This window comes from Daucus carota, chromosome 5 (genome assembly GCF_001625215.2).
Source record: "Daucus carota subsp. sativus chromosome 5, DH1 v3.0, whole genome shotgun sequence".
Classification (NCBI taxonomy): domain Eukaryota; kingdom Viridiplantae; phylum Streptophyta; class Magnoliopsida; order Apiales; family Apiaceae; genus Daucus; species Daucus carota.
The window spans coordinates 40,510,322-40,524,256 of NC_030385.2; the positions used below are offsets into that span (position 1 = coordinate 40,510,322).

General features: G+C 35.6%; 2 protein-coding genes across 3 annotated transcripts; one reads left to right on the plus strand and one right to left on the minus strand.

Moving 5' to 3' along the window:
* Positions 1–524: 524 nt before the first annotated feature.
* LOC108223824 (uncharacterized) lies at positions 525–9,857 on the plus strand. 2 transcript variants are annotated; one of them, XR_010292061.1, is made up of 14 exons: positions 525–867; positions 1,428–1,555; positions 2,614–2,705; positions 3,436–3,549; positions 4,481–4,811; positions 5,207–5,386; positions 5,559–5,639; positions 7,014–7,232; positions 7,785–7,927; positions 8,436–8,602; positions 8,689–8,906; positions 9,023–9,115; positions 9,225–9,513; positions 9,602–9,832. XR_010292061.1 is itself a non-coding variant. In XM_017398255.2 (13 exons), exons 1-13 carry the CDS (start codon positions 648–650, stop codon positions 9,405–9,407), a joined length of 2,169 nt encoding a protein of 722 aa, XP_017253744.1. In that variant the 5' UTR covers positions 525–647; the 3' UTR covers positions 9,408–9,857. The 2 variants fall into 2 exon arrangements, 1 of the variants encoding a protein (XP_017253744.1); XM_017398255.2 differs by having other exon boundaries at positions 9,225–9,857.
* Positions 9,858–10,565: 708 nt separating this feature from the next.
* On the minus strand, positions 10,566–13,852 carry LOC108220241 (GTP-binding protein BRASSINAZOLE INSENSITIVE PALE GREEN 2, chloroplastic). Its single transcript, XM_017393952.2, has 3 exons — positions 12,569–13,852; positions 12,076–12,243; positions 10,566–11,328 (listed from the first exon to the last, which is right to left on the minus strand). Exons 1-3 carry the CDS (start codon positions 13,766–13,768, stop codon positions 10,972–10,974), a joined length of 1,725 nt encoding a protein of 574 aa, XP_017249441.1. The 5' UTR covers positions 13,769–13,852; the 3' UTR covers positions 10,566–10,971.
* Between the last annotated feature and the right edge of the window lie 83 nt (positions 13,853–13,935).

Below are 13,935 nucleotides of genomic sequence, written 5' to 3' on the forward strand. Positions count from 1 at the left end.
GCTACACTTCGGGTGCGCACTGGGTAAACCCACGAGTTCACGCAATACCCTGCAAACTACGTGAATATTTTCAGTTTCATTATTTTATTATTAATTTACGCATACGCATATTATGGAAGTCACGTAAAATGAAAATATTGACCTATATTCTTTTGGAATATATATTTTAATAATTATTTTATTTGGATACAATTTGATAAAAAAATATGTGAAAAATATGTTCTTTTTCGATTGTTCTAGACTCCAGATCATGTTAGGAACGAGCAAAATCAACGTTCGATTATCAATAATCAAATCAAATATCTAACTTTCCCAATTATCAAAATTTTATTTTAACTTTGATTTTGAGTTAATCAAATATCAAGTTCAATTTTTCAGATAAAACTTCTACTTTTTAAATTTTTTTAAACCGAACATGAGACTAAAAATTCACATAATCTAGTAATTCGGCTTTAGTATTTTTTTTCTTTACCACAAAGCTGAAACAAACCAAAAAAGATGGACACCATGGTTACACAAAATCTAAAGACCAAACAAGTAGTACAGGACACCCATAGTGACACTACCCATAACCCATGTACCCATTCATGCATAGATAGATAATACATGTGAAAAAACTGACGAAAAATCGAACTGGGTAAGAAAAGATGCCCACAATTCCAGCACAGCTCAACTGTTTTACCCGCCTCATAGCCTCCCCTCCTTATCGTTCTTCACAGTTTAAGACATTTCGAAATTGCTTTCGTTATTTTGTCAACAGACCTTGCTCTCATCATCTACTCCAGCACCGCCGGCAGCTTTTGTGTCGCCGCCATTCTTCGTTCTACCGGCGATTCTGCGTCTCCTCCATCCACAACTCAACTCCAGGTGCCTGGCTTGTTATACTAACCTACTTTTTCTTCTAGGCAATTTGTCAAACACGTGGCCTGCGCTTTCTATATATATTTTTTTTTCTTTTTGATTGGAGATTAGTGGTATTACAAGAGTGCCACGATCTATGTAGCATGGGTGGGTCTTATTGTCTTAGGGTGAGTTAATGTGGTGCATAAAGAGTGTGAAGAAAAGTTCTTAGCACCCCTTGAAATGGATAAGGCATAAACTTTTGTTTCGATAGCATTATCACCCATGCCTAATTTATTATTTATAATCATTTGGCATGGAGGCACCTTAAGCGTGCCTGCTATTAAAGCATTTTCTTTACCGGAGGTTGCCAAATATGACATGGATGATAGAGAAAATGGAAGGGGGTGATTTGTAATGATTTGGCACCCCTAATGGGTGATTGGATAATCGAAGATGTGTCAATTGAACTTTATTTTGAAATACAAGATTAAATTGCATAGTTTTGTTGTATTTTCTTGTCACAGATGTAAGGTTTTTTTCTACATCCTGCTAAAGTGCTAATAGAATAGTGAATATGTAAGCAGGTGAAGAGAGGTATGATGTCATCGTGGTTGGAGGGGGCCATGCAGGCTGTGAAGCTGCTATCGCATCTGCACAGCTGGGTGCAAAAACTTTGCTTTTAACGCTAAACATTGATCGGATTGCATGGCAGGTCAGTGGTTAAGTTCTTATTTCTTTCTTCCTTATTTCGAAACATTTTAGTGTTGAGCAAACTTAAATAGTACATAACGTGAACTGGAGCGTGCTGCAGGGGGCTAATTTTCCCCTTTCATAAACTAGTTATGGTTCTGCGTTTTATACCCTAAAAGAATTTTTGGAATATAATCAGTATTAAATTTTAAAATGTATTATTTAGCTTTGTCAGCACTCAGCACAATCGAGTGGACTAAGTTTTGTCCAATAATATTAAAATGTATCATAGTAGATATTGAGTTATCATTTTATACTGATATAGCTGGAAACTCAAGAATTTAGTATATGGTTTGTCAGTTGGCCATTTTGGTTGAGTTAAAATGTTAACAATATTGGCTTTCCATGGAAGACGTTAAATAGTAATTATATGGATTGGCTTTTTATGTTAATGGCAGTTTAAAATAATAAAAGTATAGATTCTTAAAAGGAAGAGTGTTAGATGTTATATAATTGCAACAAAGAAAACTAATTTTTTGCTATTAGAAGTAAGATAACAGATATAAAAATATATTTAGTATTATCTTATACATTAGTTTTTTTTAACAGGTGACAATTTTCATTTTACTTATATTTCCTTTACTCCTATTACAATGTCAATTCTTACTTAATATCACTTATAATACTATATACTACCGTCATCCTAAATAATCTATCTTGTTTGACTTTTCTCGATCAAATTGATCAAAGTTTGACTCATAATTACAGATTATTATTTAATGATTTTAAAAATTACATCTTCAAGTAGATTAGATTTAATTTCTAATTCTATATTTTTTGTAAAAAATAATTCAGTTATATATTAAATGTAATTTTCAGTTCAATATTGGTTAATTTGTGCTAAACTTGTAACCACATGGCAGCAGTGGATTCCTCATTCTTGTCCTGTGAATTTATTTATCATCGTCAATTGCCAACTTCCCCTCCTTTATCATAGATATCCATTCTTCTACTATTACTGCTTGCAAAGTTAATGCAACAGATAAATTCTGGTTTACTACTCATTCAAGTATTATTCAGCCATGCAATCCAGCTGTGGGTGGACCCGCAAAGTCACAGTTAGTACATGAAGTGGATGCACTTGGTGGTGTGATTGGGAAGATTGCTGATAGGTAAAATTTCACATGTTTAATGTCTTCTTATAAAGGACAAGAAGACTTTCTGAAAGCTAGACATCTTATTGATGCTATGAAACAGGAGATGCTCAAGATTACCTTTTTTTTAGTTTTTGCAGCTTTTTGCTTAAAATTACTGTAGATAGCATAGCTTAACATTGCAGTTTATAGCCTCTGAAAGAAACTATGCAACACTGAATTCAGTTAACTGAGATATACTGAGTACCTTAACTTTTTCTTAAAGTCTCTTTCTGAGCATAATATCAGAGTTGTAGCATGTAAAAAGAATGTGCTAGACTGGTTTTTTCACTTTTTACTTTTATTTATATTAAAGTGCTACTATAGCATTACCTAGAATTGCAGCTTTTAAGCTCCAAGAATAATTATATACCACTGAAAGTATTAAGCTTGCTATGTACAGGCAGTCAGGCACACACACACAGAAGTGCGTTGTTTCCTTTTTTAAACTTAATTTCGGATCAAATAGTCTATATATCTGATTCTTGTGTGGCCAACGTCCAACAGGTTTGTTATTATTACGGTTTTGTTTTCTGCAAACTGGCGTCATTTTGGGGGGAACTCCCAGCTTTTTTTAAAATCATCGTCAATCGTAATGTGTACTACAAACTGGCCGACATTTAATTCACATTTCGAATTCGAAGTTGGCAAGATGCTTTTATGTTCTGTATTATGTTCGAAATAACATATTTTGCACCATGTTACTTAGGTGTTATCTACAAAAGAGAATTCTTAACATCTCAAGAGGTCCTGCTGTGTGGGCATTGCGAGCTCAAACTGACAAGAGGGAATATGCTACAGAGATGAGAAAGATAGTTGAGAGGTATGGCTGCATACTTGGATCAATTTTGAGTTCCGTCCCTCCCATTTGTTTACAATGGGTTGGGCATCGACTATCGAGATTAAGTTTAATGTATAAAGTAGTGAGAAAGAGAAGGGAAAGTGGGTGAAATGGTGGGACCCATCAGTATTTAATTGATATGTTTTGAAAATTGGATGAAAGTAGTGGATAAAAGTACTACTTTTGAAAAGTTTTGAGATGTAAAGAATTGAGTGGGACATCAATAAAAGGAAAGTTGAAAGAATTGGTTGGGACTGAGGGAGTACAATATAAGGTTCCTGTGAAATATCTGTCCAAAAAATTAAATAAAAATTATTAGCCTGTTTCTATTTTTACTGTACTTTTTTTCACTCTTCAGTAGCATGCAATTTTTATGTCAGATTCAACCTTAATAGATAAATGTTCTAGCAGCGCCCTCCCTCTATATAAATAGAGCATAATAAAGGTTCTGATTGTAAAGTGTCCACATTGTTAAAATATAAATTGGATGAAACATAGAAAATGTTTTGTCAGTAAAGCTGCTAAACATAATTTGTTATAAAAATCTTAGGAACTTGGAAACCCTTAACAATATATATTACTTTGAATGTATAGAGTAATTGCTTAAATGTTACACAATGATATGCAAATATTATGCTTACGGACAAATAGTCAAGTAACTTCTTTTAAAATATTTAGAATGCGCATGGCTTGGTTATTTAAAGTCAATGGAATCTATGTAACTCCTTAAAATGGACTTTGTTGGGATATAAAAATGGGACCTACATTTTGTATGGAAGAAATCTTCGAGGTGCATTTTGAAATTTCTAGTTTGTATCAGTGAAATCATTTAATTCATATATACGTACGGTAGGTTCCTGTTTGCATATCTTATGTTGCATACTAGTGCTAATATGAATATATGTTCTTACAGCACTCCAAACCTTTCCATCAGAGAAGCAATGGTTACAGATATATTGTTAGGGAACAATGACAACATAAAAGGTGTAAGGACATTCTTTGGGATGGATTTTTTTGCTCCTTCCGTAGTTCTTACCACTGGAACTTTTATGAGCGGTAAAATTTGGGTCGGCAGAACTTCTATGCCTGCAGGTAGAGCTGGTGAGTCAGCTTCACATGGGCTCACCGAGAACTTACAGCGACTTGGATTTGAAACTGATCGGTTAAAAACTGGAACTCCAGCACGTGTGGACCAGCGTAGTGTCGATTTTTCTGGATTAGAACCTCAGCATGGTGATGACGAGGTTGTTATATTACCAGTCATGCATAATTGATTTAAAAAAGTTCTTCATGCCCAGTGTACTTGTTGTAAGTTGCATGTACATTCCAATAATTTTTTCATATCTAGACTACATTAGCACACCACGAATCTATTTTTTTCCCTTGCTTTTCCTAGTCAATTATTCTGGAGTTTGCTGCGGCAGTTTTTCCAGCATCTATCAAGGATGTTATCTAGTTTTGATTTAATTGATGGGAAATGCATATCTGTACCCTACCCAAAATCATAGTTGTGAAGCCTAGGGAATTCAAGGAATGGAAATATTGATAATTCTTTTCAGTTTCATACGTTATCGGTAAATTTGATCTCCATCAGATTATTAAAATGGGGTCTCTATTTGATTGCATTTATATTAAACAGGTGAGCTGGTTTAGTTTTGATCCCGACTTCCATATCCAGAGAGAGCAATTGTGCTGCTATCTGACGCGTACCACAAAGAGCACCCATCAGCTAATTAAGGACAATCTGCATGAGACCCCCACTTATGGAGGTTGGGTGGAGGCTAAGGGACCCAGATACTGCCCTTCCATTGAAGATAAGGTGCATCGCATATTCTATCTATATATTGGATGCTGACTGTATTATGTAGCCTTTTCTCAGATAATATTCAGTCTCTATAGTCTATACTTACTAGTTTGACTGGTGGAATTACTTACGAGCTGTGTTTGTGAAACTTAGAGTATCGAATTTATGACTCCGTAATATATAACAGGTTGTCCGTTTCAAAGATAAAGAATCTCACCAGATTTTTCTTGAGCCAGAGGGCCGGGATGTACCTGAACTATATGTACAGGTATGCTGCAGAAGCTATTTTACACGGTTTTGTTTTTGAAGTATTAAGAAGAAGCAACTGATCTATTTCTGTATGTAGGCCATGTACAGTTTTAATTACATTATTAGATCCTCTACATTTACATTGTAAATTATTAAGCTGTTATATCAGTAGTATCTTTTCTATCAACAAGTGCTGCTTTGCTTGCGTATGGCTGAGAAAGTTCCAAAAAATTCTTTCACTCAATATCGATAGTCATTCTTATAAATCTACGCATGGCATATCCGGTGTTCATCTGTTTCAACGCTTACATTGCTACATTTCTTGAACAGAATTATGTTCTGAGGTCTTGTTCTTTATGTGGAAAATAAAAGGAAAAGAAGGGAGGGAATTTTTAAGTTGTTAGTATATACTTTAGGACTGATTTCCTCTGTTGCTTTATTTTTCTTGTCAAATCATTTTATTATATATATGTTGTGGTCCGAAAATCCATCTTTGGTTGCCTTGTTACAACGGTACAATATCTTCATCTTCTTTATACAGCATGCTTGCAACTCAATCTTTTTGCTGCTTTGCATCTTTGTATTCAGCTCCTTTCATAAATTTCAGGACATGAATTCTGGAGGAGTCCTTAAACCTTTCTGTTTTAATGAAAGGCTGCTCCCATATTCCCCTGTTCCAACCTCAGTCGGTACAGTGTGGTAAAATCTTAGTCTCTTCAAAGATCCCTCTTGACTAGCTTCTCCGCAATATAGCATCTGATTTCTCATTCACGCTTTGTGATCAAGAAGAGAATCAAACAGTTCTTTATATAAGTTCAGAATTTTATAACTATTAATGATTACACTATGCACGCATTGCAAACTTGTGATGGAGCTGGTATAGGTACTTGTGCAGTGAAAAAAGCTTCTTACAGATGTCTTTACCTGAGATTTTGAGCACGTATTATCTCTACTTAGTTGAAGCTGGTAAAAAACATCAAATCTATTAAGGACATATACAAAGCTACGGCCAAGCATGAACTTGTTTAAACAGCTAGCAATCTACCAAGTACTGGATATAGTGGAATCCTGTTAGGATTTTTTCGAGAACCTGCTGGATCCGCTACATTGTGTTTACACTTCCTATAGCTATAATCACGAGAGCATGTAATAGGTGAAGATTTAAGACAAATAAGCTATTACAGAACTTTTTCGTTAAATACATCCTCATTACTGAAGCGCGATAAAAGTACCAATGCAGTATTTCTGTTTTTTGTCAAGTTTATATATTACCAAGTACTATTTTCAGTCAAACTTTATAACTTTAATAGGAATTAAGTGAATGATATCTAAGAATGTTTAAAGTTGTACTTAGTGTACTGACATGCATAATACTGCTCTGTGATAATACAAGGGATTCTCCACTGGATTACCGGAACGACTTCAGTTGCCACTTCTTAGGACTCTGCCTGGACTTGAAAACTGTTCAATGCTAAGGCCTGCATATGCTGTTGAATATGATTTTTTGCCTGCTTACCAGTGTTCTAGGTCTCTTATGACAAAGAAAATCGAAGGCCTTTTCTTCTCTGGCCAGTTAAATGGAACAACAGGTTATGAAGAAGCTGCTTCACAGGTATTTATATATCTATGTGATATTCCATTCCATTATCTATGATGCAAAACATATTTTATATGTTGTCAAATTAGGGTTGCGCTCAAGAGAGAACCCATCCTTAAATTAGAACCTCAGAACCACTAAGGTTTTGCTGCAGAACCCTGAATTTTAAATAGAACTTCAGGATCTAAATCTAAATATATGTTTTTTATATCATTGTGTGTGTTCAAAAATAATTTCAAAATATAATAACAAGACATTTTTTGTGCGTGCAGTTCTGCTGCAGAACCCTAACCAATATTAGAAATAAGGTTAATGGTTCTAAGGGTTCTTAGGCTAAGGGTTCTAAGAGGAAAATGACCCAGTCAAATTATATCATATTTTATTTGATAACGTTATCTATCTGCCCATAATTGTGAACACTTTTGTCCTTTAACTATATTATTGATGATTACATTTGCTTATCATAATACTATATATTTGATTACATATATGAAAGAAAAGTATGCAGTAACCTTTACCTATTGGAGACATGTACTCTGAATACGATTCGCCTGTATTTACTTGTAGGGCATTATTTCTGGAATTAATGCTGCCAGACATTCAGATGGTAAGCCCCTTGTCGTTCTCGAGAGGGAGAGCAGTTACATTGGTACATTGATTGATGATTTGGTTACTAAAGATCTCCGAGAGCCTTACCGCATGTTAACAAGGTAAATTATCTCGTTTGATCTTGTTTGCTTTTGTCTAGCTATAAGTCAGTAATTATGTTTATTTTCAATATTCTGTCACAATTTTGCGAAGATTGTGGTAAGAATTAAGATGATGGTAAACCATTTTCATCTTCTCCTTGTGCTATGGTTAATTTGATTGTTTGTTAACTTCCTCAGTAATGTTTATTTTTTGTTAATTATATATTTCAGATATGTAATATCTTAATATTTCATACTCAAAATTAAGTTTAGCTCAATAATTAAAAGAGATGGTGATTTTAAGGGTAGGGTCGCCAAATAAGGCTTGGGATCTGGAAAATGAACATATATTACTCTAGCTTCATTATTGAACAGGTAGATTTATTTAGAACATCACAACCTGTTAATTTGTGGTGGATTTATAAGGATAAAAAAGAGAATGTCTGGTGGAATGCACTACGAAGATATTATCATATGACTTGTACATCAAATTGATTATCTTACTGTTTTCATTCTGTGTTATTTTTAGCCGATCAGAACATAGACTGCTTCTTCGGTCTGATAATGCTGATAGTCGTCTCACACCTTTAGGACGTGAAATTGGTTTGATTGATGATAGACGCTGGAAACTTTACCAGGATAAGCAAGCACGAATTTCAGAGGAAAAGAAGAGATTGAAGACTGTCAAGATTACAGGTCTCTAATCTTTCTTCCTCTATGTCTTTTTTTGGTTGCATGCAAATAATGGAGGCAGGTTGTGTTTGGTTATGATTTATTTTCAGGAGGAGATCTGTCCGCTGATGTTACAGAATTGTCTGGCCAGCCAGTGAAAGGTTCTTCAACTTTGGAGAATCTGCTTAAAAAGCCTCACATACATTATAAAGTTCTTGATAAGCATGGTTTTGGGAATGAGCACTTGTCCAAAATGGAGAAAGATTGTGTGGAGATTGATATCAAGTATGAGGGCTTCATTAATCGGCAGAAGAGCCAACTTCTACAGGTGACTTGTCAAAATTCTATTGGAGCGGGAACTTCTATTGTTTTACATGTTAGCATTAGTACTTCAAACATACGAATATCTATATTTACTAATTTCATATCCCCAATCATGCTTAGATGGTTCATCGGCAACATATACCTCTTCCACAGGATTTGAATTACCATGACATGACAACTTTGTGTATTGAAGCGCGTGAGAAGCTCTCCAAGGTGTGTGTGATGTTTTACATTCAAGATAGCAGCACTAGTATGTTAATTCTCATTTAGCAAAAAAAATTTTGATTCTCTTATTCTTAAGTTATTTTACGATCTCATTCAGGTTAGACCTCAAACCATTGGTCAAGCAAGTAGAGTGGGTGGAGTGAGCCCTGCTGATATAACTGCTTTGCTCATCATCCTGGAAACCGACCGAAGGAAAGTGCAGCAACAGAAGCGGCACCAAATAGTAGAACAAATTAAAAGAGATGCAGATCAAAATGTATCCAAAGTCCCTTCATCCTGAATTATCTTATATCTATGCTGCCTGCCAACTGGGTTGATGCAAATCTTTTATACCCTTAAAGCATGCGATGCATGATCTGGTCTTGCATACCAGAATTTCAGCCAAGGCAAGGAAACAGAAAAATCATATTGTTCAACATGTAAACCTTTGACATAGCAACTCGAAGCATCTGAAATCTGTATGTTGAGTTTCAGATGATTTCCATTATCATTCCGAATTGCTGAGAGCCACTCGTGAATCATGTTCGTCGCTTTTGATCCTGGGAATGAAGCACTGGATAGTCATACTACACGAGTAGAGCCTACTGCAGACCAATTTTTTGTATTGTTCATTCCTTCTCTTGTATATCCAATATCTTCTGAAATACGACATACAAATTCAATTGTTTATAAGATATAATAATTTTCTGGTATCGTCAATATAAATTCCAACATTTTTTGGTATAGTAAAGCTTACCACAGATGTTATTTTAAGTATTTTATTACAGGTGAGCATGCAGCCCAGATTAATGTTTAGAACTTGGAGTATTCAAAATTTATTATACAGATTTGTTTATCAGAGTTTCTGAAAATTACTACAGATAAATTTTCTATTAGTGTGCATTCCGTTAACATTTATATAATAGAATAACATCGTTAAAAAATCAATATTATTCAATTCAGAAGTTAGAAGTTACATGAAAATTGTTTGTGGGCCTGTTTGGCAACCGAGCTTCAGTACTTTCAGTTTCTTCTTTTAAAAAGATACATATATAAGCTTTTTGCAGATCAGTTGATTATGGACCTGTTTGGTTCATGGAAGCAGAAACTGCTTCTGGCTTCTGCTTCTTTTGACCCGTTTGTGTAAAGAAGTAGAAGCACTTTTAAGAAGTTGAAAATGCTAGCTTCTCTCTCACAACTTCTGCTTTTTTTCCAAACACTTTATTAACTTATTTACTTCTCACTTCTACTCTACTTCTTTACTGTAAGCAAGAAATCACTTCTTTTAAGCTAACCCAAACGGCCCCTATGGTTCCTTGTTCTTGTTGCATGAGAAACAGTGTACTCCAGTCTTTCTTCGATAAAATCAACGTAGATAAGCTCCAATTAACACAGATAAACATAGATTACACTTTATTTTAGTATTAAACATTTTCAAGATGCATGTCATTAACACGGATAAACTCCAAAAATCAAGTCAGAGTCCCAGATAAAATCAAATGACGTAATCATCTATTTTACAAAGTAACACTACAACTCTATTCTTCTGCATAGCAAGAAGTTCCCACTAATTCTCTGCATTGTGAATATGTAACAAGGATGATACTATAAAAAAAACTTTTCTGCATCAAAAATGTTAATAGAAGACTCCTACCTTCTATTTTTTGCCCGGGTATGTAGGCTGCTATGGAGGGGGTAATTCATGTTGCTCCAACTATTATCAATCTCTCGCGCGTCTAAGCTTTTTTTGGTTTACTAGCACAAAAAGGCAACTTGCTGATCTAGGAATAAGTTTAAGTCAACTGCAGTACCTCAACTCTTGGCCCTCCCTCTCTTTTCTCCCCTAGAATGTTTATTGACAATTGTCATTGTGCTGTTACAGTAGCAGTAGCCACTGTCAAGTTGCCCGCTTTCTTACTCTTTAGAGTCTTGCTCGACTTATTTAAAGCTCGATCAGCATCAGATACAATTTGTGAGACTGTAAATCCCGCAACTTCAAAATCATGTGATCTATGAAGGATTAAGGAATTTCGACTGATAACATTAACTCCTTCATAGGTCCAAACATTCAACAGAGCCTCACCTTTCAGGCTTATTGCAAACCAACCAAGACCTGCAGCTGCAATATCAACAGAACTGAAATCCCACGAGTTGCCACTGACACGAAATTCCTTCTTCACCCAATTTCCCAGCTCTTCAACTCGTGACTTCCCATTTGGTGGCTGAAAATACGTATTAAATCACAATCAGTTATGGGCAGATACCAAATTATTGGGCAACTGTTAGGATATTAGAAATCATTAGCAAGATTTATACGGGGCAAAATCTATATTGCAAGTCCCCAAGCTTGTTTGAGTTGGCATCATTTATATTTTTATAAGGAAATGTAAATAAGCAGAAAGGATGCTGACTACTGAATCTTGGCTTTAGCAAGAGGTATGTTTTTACACTTCTCTTTAGGATTTGTAAACATGTTAGACATACTTTGAATGAGTTAAGGGAATTTTCACAATGACAAAGATTTACATTATGTGTTTTTCTTTTTAATATAACATTTCGTTGTACTTCTTATCTTACAATAAAAATCAACCAGAGTGGCTTTTAAATTCTTCTTTACAACTTCATGGTTTAATAGACCGTACCTGCTTAGATCTGGACACTTAGCGGCTGACACTTAAGCGGCTGTTTGAATGGCTTTTTAGAACAACTTATAATAATAATAAATCTCTATCTACATACTTTATTGGAGCGGAAACTTACACCTTCCTGTAAGCAGGGGCACGGAGATAGAATTCATGCCAAATGTAGGATACATTTATTTAAAATAACTTGCACTTTGCTATTGCCAAACAAAGTCACCCAGTCAGGCCTAAGTTATTATATTAATAATAGAAATTTAGCTGAAAGAACTGCATATAGGGTAGAATTATATCATCAGAAAAAATAGGTATGGTCAATCAGCTACATACCTGCAACTGGTGCCCAAAATGTTCTTCCAGCATTGCAAGTACATTCTCTGTTTTTCCCATGTGCAATGGAAGATAAGGGGATGCCCAAACAGTAACATAAATAGAATCCAGTGGGGTTTCTTCGAGGTCTAACCTCATAAGACCAGCAATATGAATAGAGTAACCTGCCTGTCGCAATCGAAAAACAGACATAAGATGTATGCATGAATTCAAAATTTGGTTTACAGACAGGACTACTGATGCATCTAAAGATTGAACAATTTTGTTATATCTAGAACTATTGTGCAGAGAATCCAGCTAAATCATTGCAAGGAGTCAATAATGGCATATTTAGCTTTAACAAGTAAGAATCCTTCATCATACTCAAAAATAAAAACTTTCTCAGTGTTCCCGTAAATTGTTGACCAATAACTAATGAAAAGCACTATACATAATCAGTAACATACGAACAAGTCATCCGGAAAAATGCTATATCACAATAATTAGCACTAACCTTAATTCTATATGTCCTTGGTTTCAACTCCTTGCTAATGTGAACTAACTTTTGTTCCTCCTTGGTCAACCTTGTTGTAATCTGATGTGGGTGTAGAAGCCCCGGTGTATCAAACAATCTAGCTTGACGCGGCAAAACACCTTCAACCCTTAAAATCCCCAATGTAGTTCCAGGAACGGGAGCTTCAGTTAAATGAGTTACATTTCCTCCAACACACTTCCCAATTGCATTAATCAACGTTGATTTCCCAGCATTTTGCGCCCCTACTGCCCACACATGACCTCTTGAGCCTGCCAACCCCACCACATCATCAACAAGATTCTTCAAACCCCAATTCCTCTTTGCACTAACTAAATGCACACCAGCTAACTTACTCGCTCCACCTTCTCTCGCCCTCGACCTAACCCAATGCTCCAACCCTGTAGGCGACACTGAAGTCGGCAACAAATCAATCTTAGTCACAACCAACAAAACTCTAGGCACATTCCCCGCCTTCCCTTCTTTCCAAGCCCTATAATTCTCCTCAATCGTATTCGAAACCAACTTCGCCACAGTCCTCGGAAATGACCCATCAAAATCCACCGCATCCACCACCATCAAAACCACACTCCGCGGCCCCGAAGCCGAACTCAACCTCCTCCCAACAGTATGATCAAAATCAAAATCAGGCAACAAATTCTCCACACTCGAATCCTTCACCTTCCCGTAAAACCTCAACGAATGACACCTCGAACAAACCACCGGCTTCTTAGCCATTTTAACTTCATTTTTTTCCGGGGTCTCATCATTTTCTATTTCAAGAAACCCCTTCTTAACAGACCCAGAAATCTCCAACTCTTCAGCAACTGGGTTTCTATCAATAAGGGTCTTATAATTAGCCCCTTTCACCGAGGGTTTAACAAAAAACCCAGGCTTTTTACAGTCCAAATCTTGCATTTGAACACCACAACCAGGGCAAATATGCACAGACAAAGATCTAGACTCGTCATAATTGCCATCTCTGAAATTGGGCTGTGAAGAAAAGGGCTTAAGAAAAGTAGAGAATGATGGGATTAGGGTTTTAGCAGGGTTTAACAAAAAGGGGATTGATTGGGGTTGAAGCAGAATATTAGATGCAGGTTTAGTGTAAGTATAATAAGATGAGTTAATAAGAGGAATCAAGTGCTTGAACTTTGATGGTGAAAGGGTTCTCAGCATCATTTTTCAGCTGCTGAGTGTGTGTTGTGGCCTTGTGGGTACTTTTGCAGCCAATAAGTTATATGAATGCGCATTTTATGAAGAAGCTGTTTATACCTGGGCTCTTGGAAATTTAAGGAAAATTAATCAAATATAGGGTCATGAGGTTTTTATTATTTATATATGAATAG

Bases quoted from the DNA above. Each gene is read 5' to 3' on its own strand.
- LOC108220241 (XM_017393952.2), bottom strand. From the start codon at position 13,768: ATGATGCTGAGAACCCTTTCACCATCAAAGTTCAAGCACTTGATTCCT. The intron at 12,244-12,568 runs GTTAGTGCTAAT...CGATTGCGACAG, and splicing joins CAAGGACATATAGAATTAAG to GCAGGTTACTCTATTCATAT. The intron at 11,329-12,075 runs GTATGTAGCTGA...ACGTATTTTCAG, and splicing joins ATTTTGGGCACCAGTTGCAG to CCACCAAATGGGAAGTCACG.
- LOC108223824 (XM_017398255.2), top strand. From the start codon at position 648: ATGCCCACAATTCCAGCACAGCTCAACTGTTTTACCCGCCTCATAGCC. The intron at 5,387-5,558 runs GTGCATCGCATA...AATATATAACAG, and splicing joins GCCCTTCCATTGAAGATAAG to GTTGTCCGTTTCAAAGATAA. The intron at 7,928-8,435 runs GTAAATTATCTC...TGTTATTTTTAG, and splicing joins CCTTACCGCATGTTAACAAG to CCGATCAGAACATAGACTGC.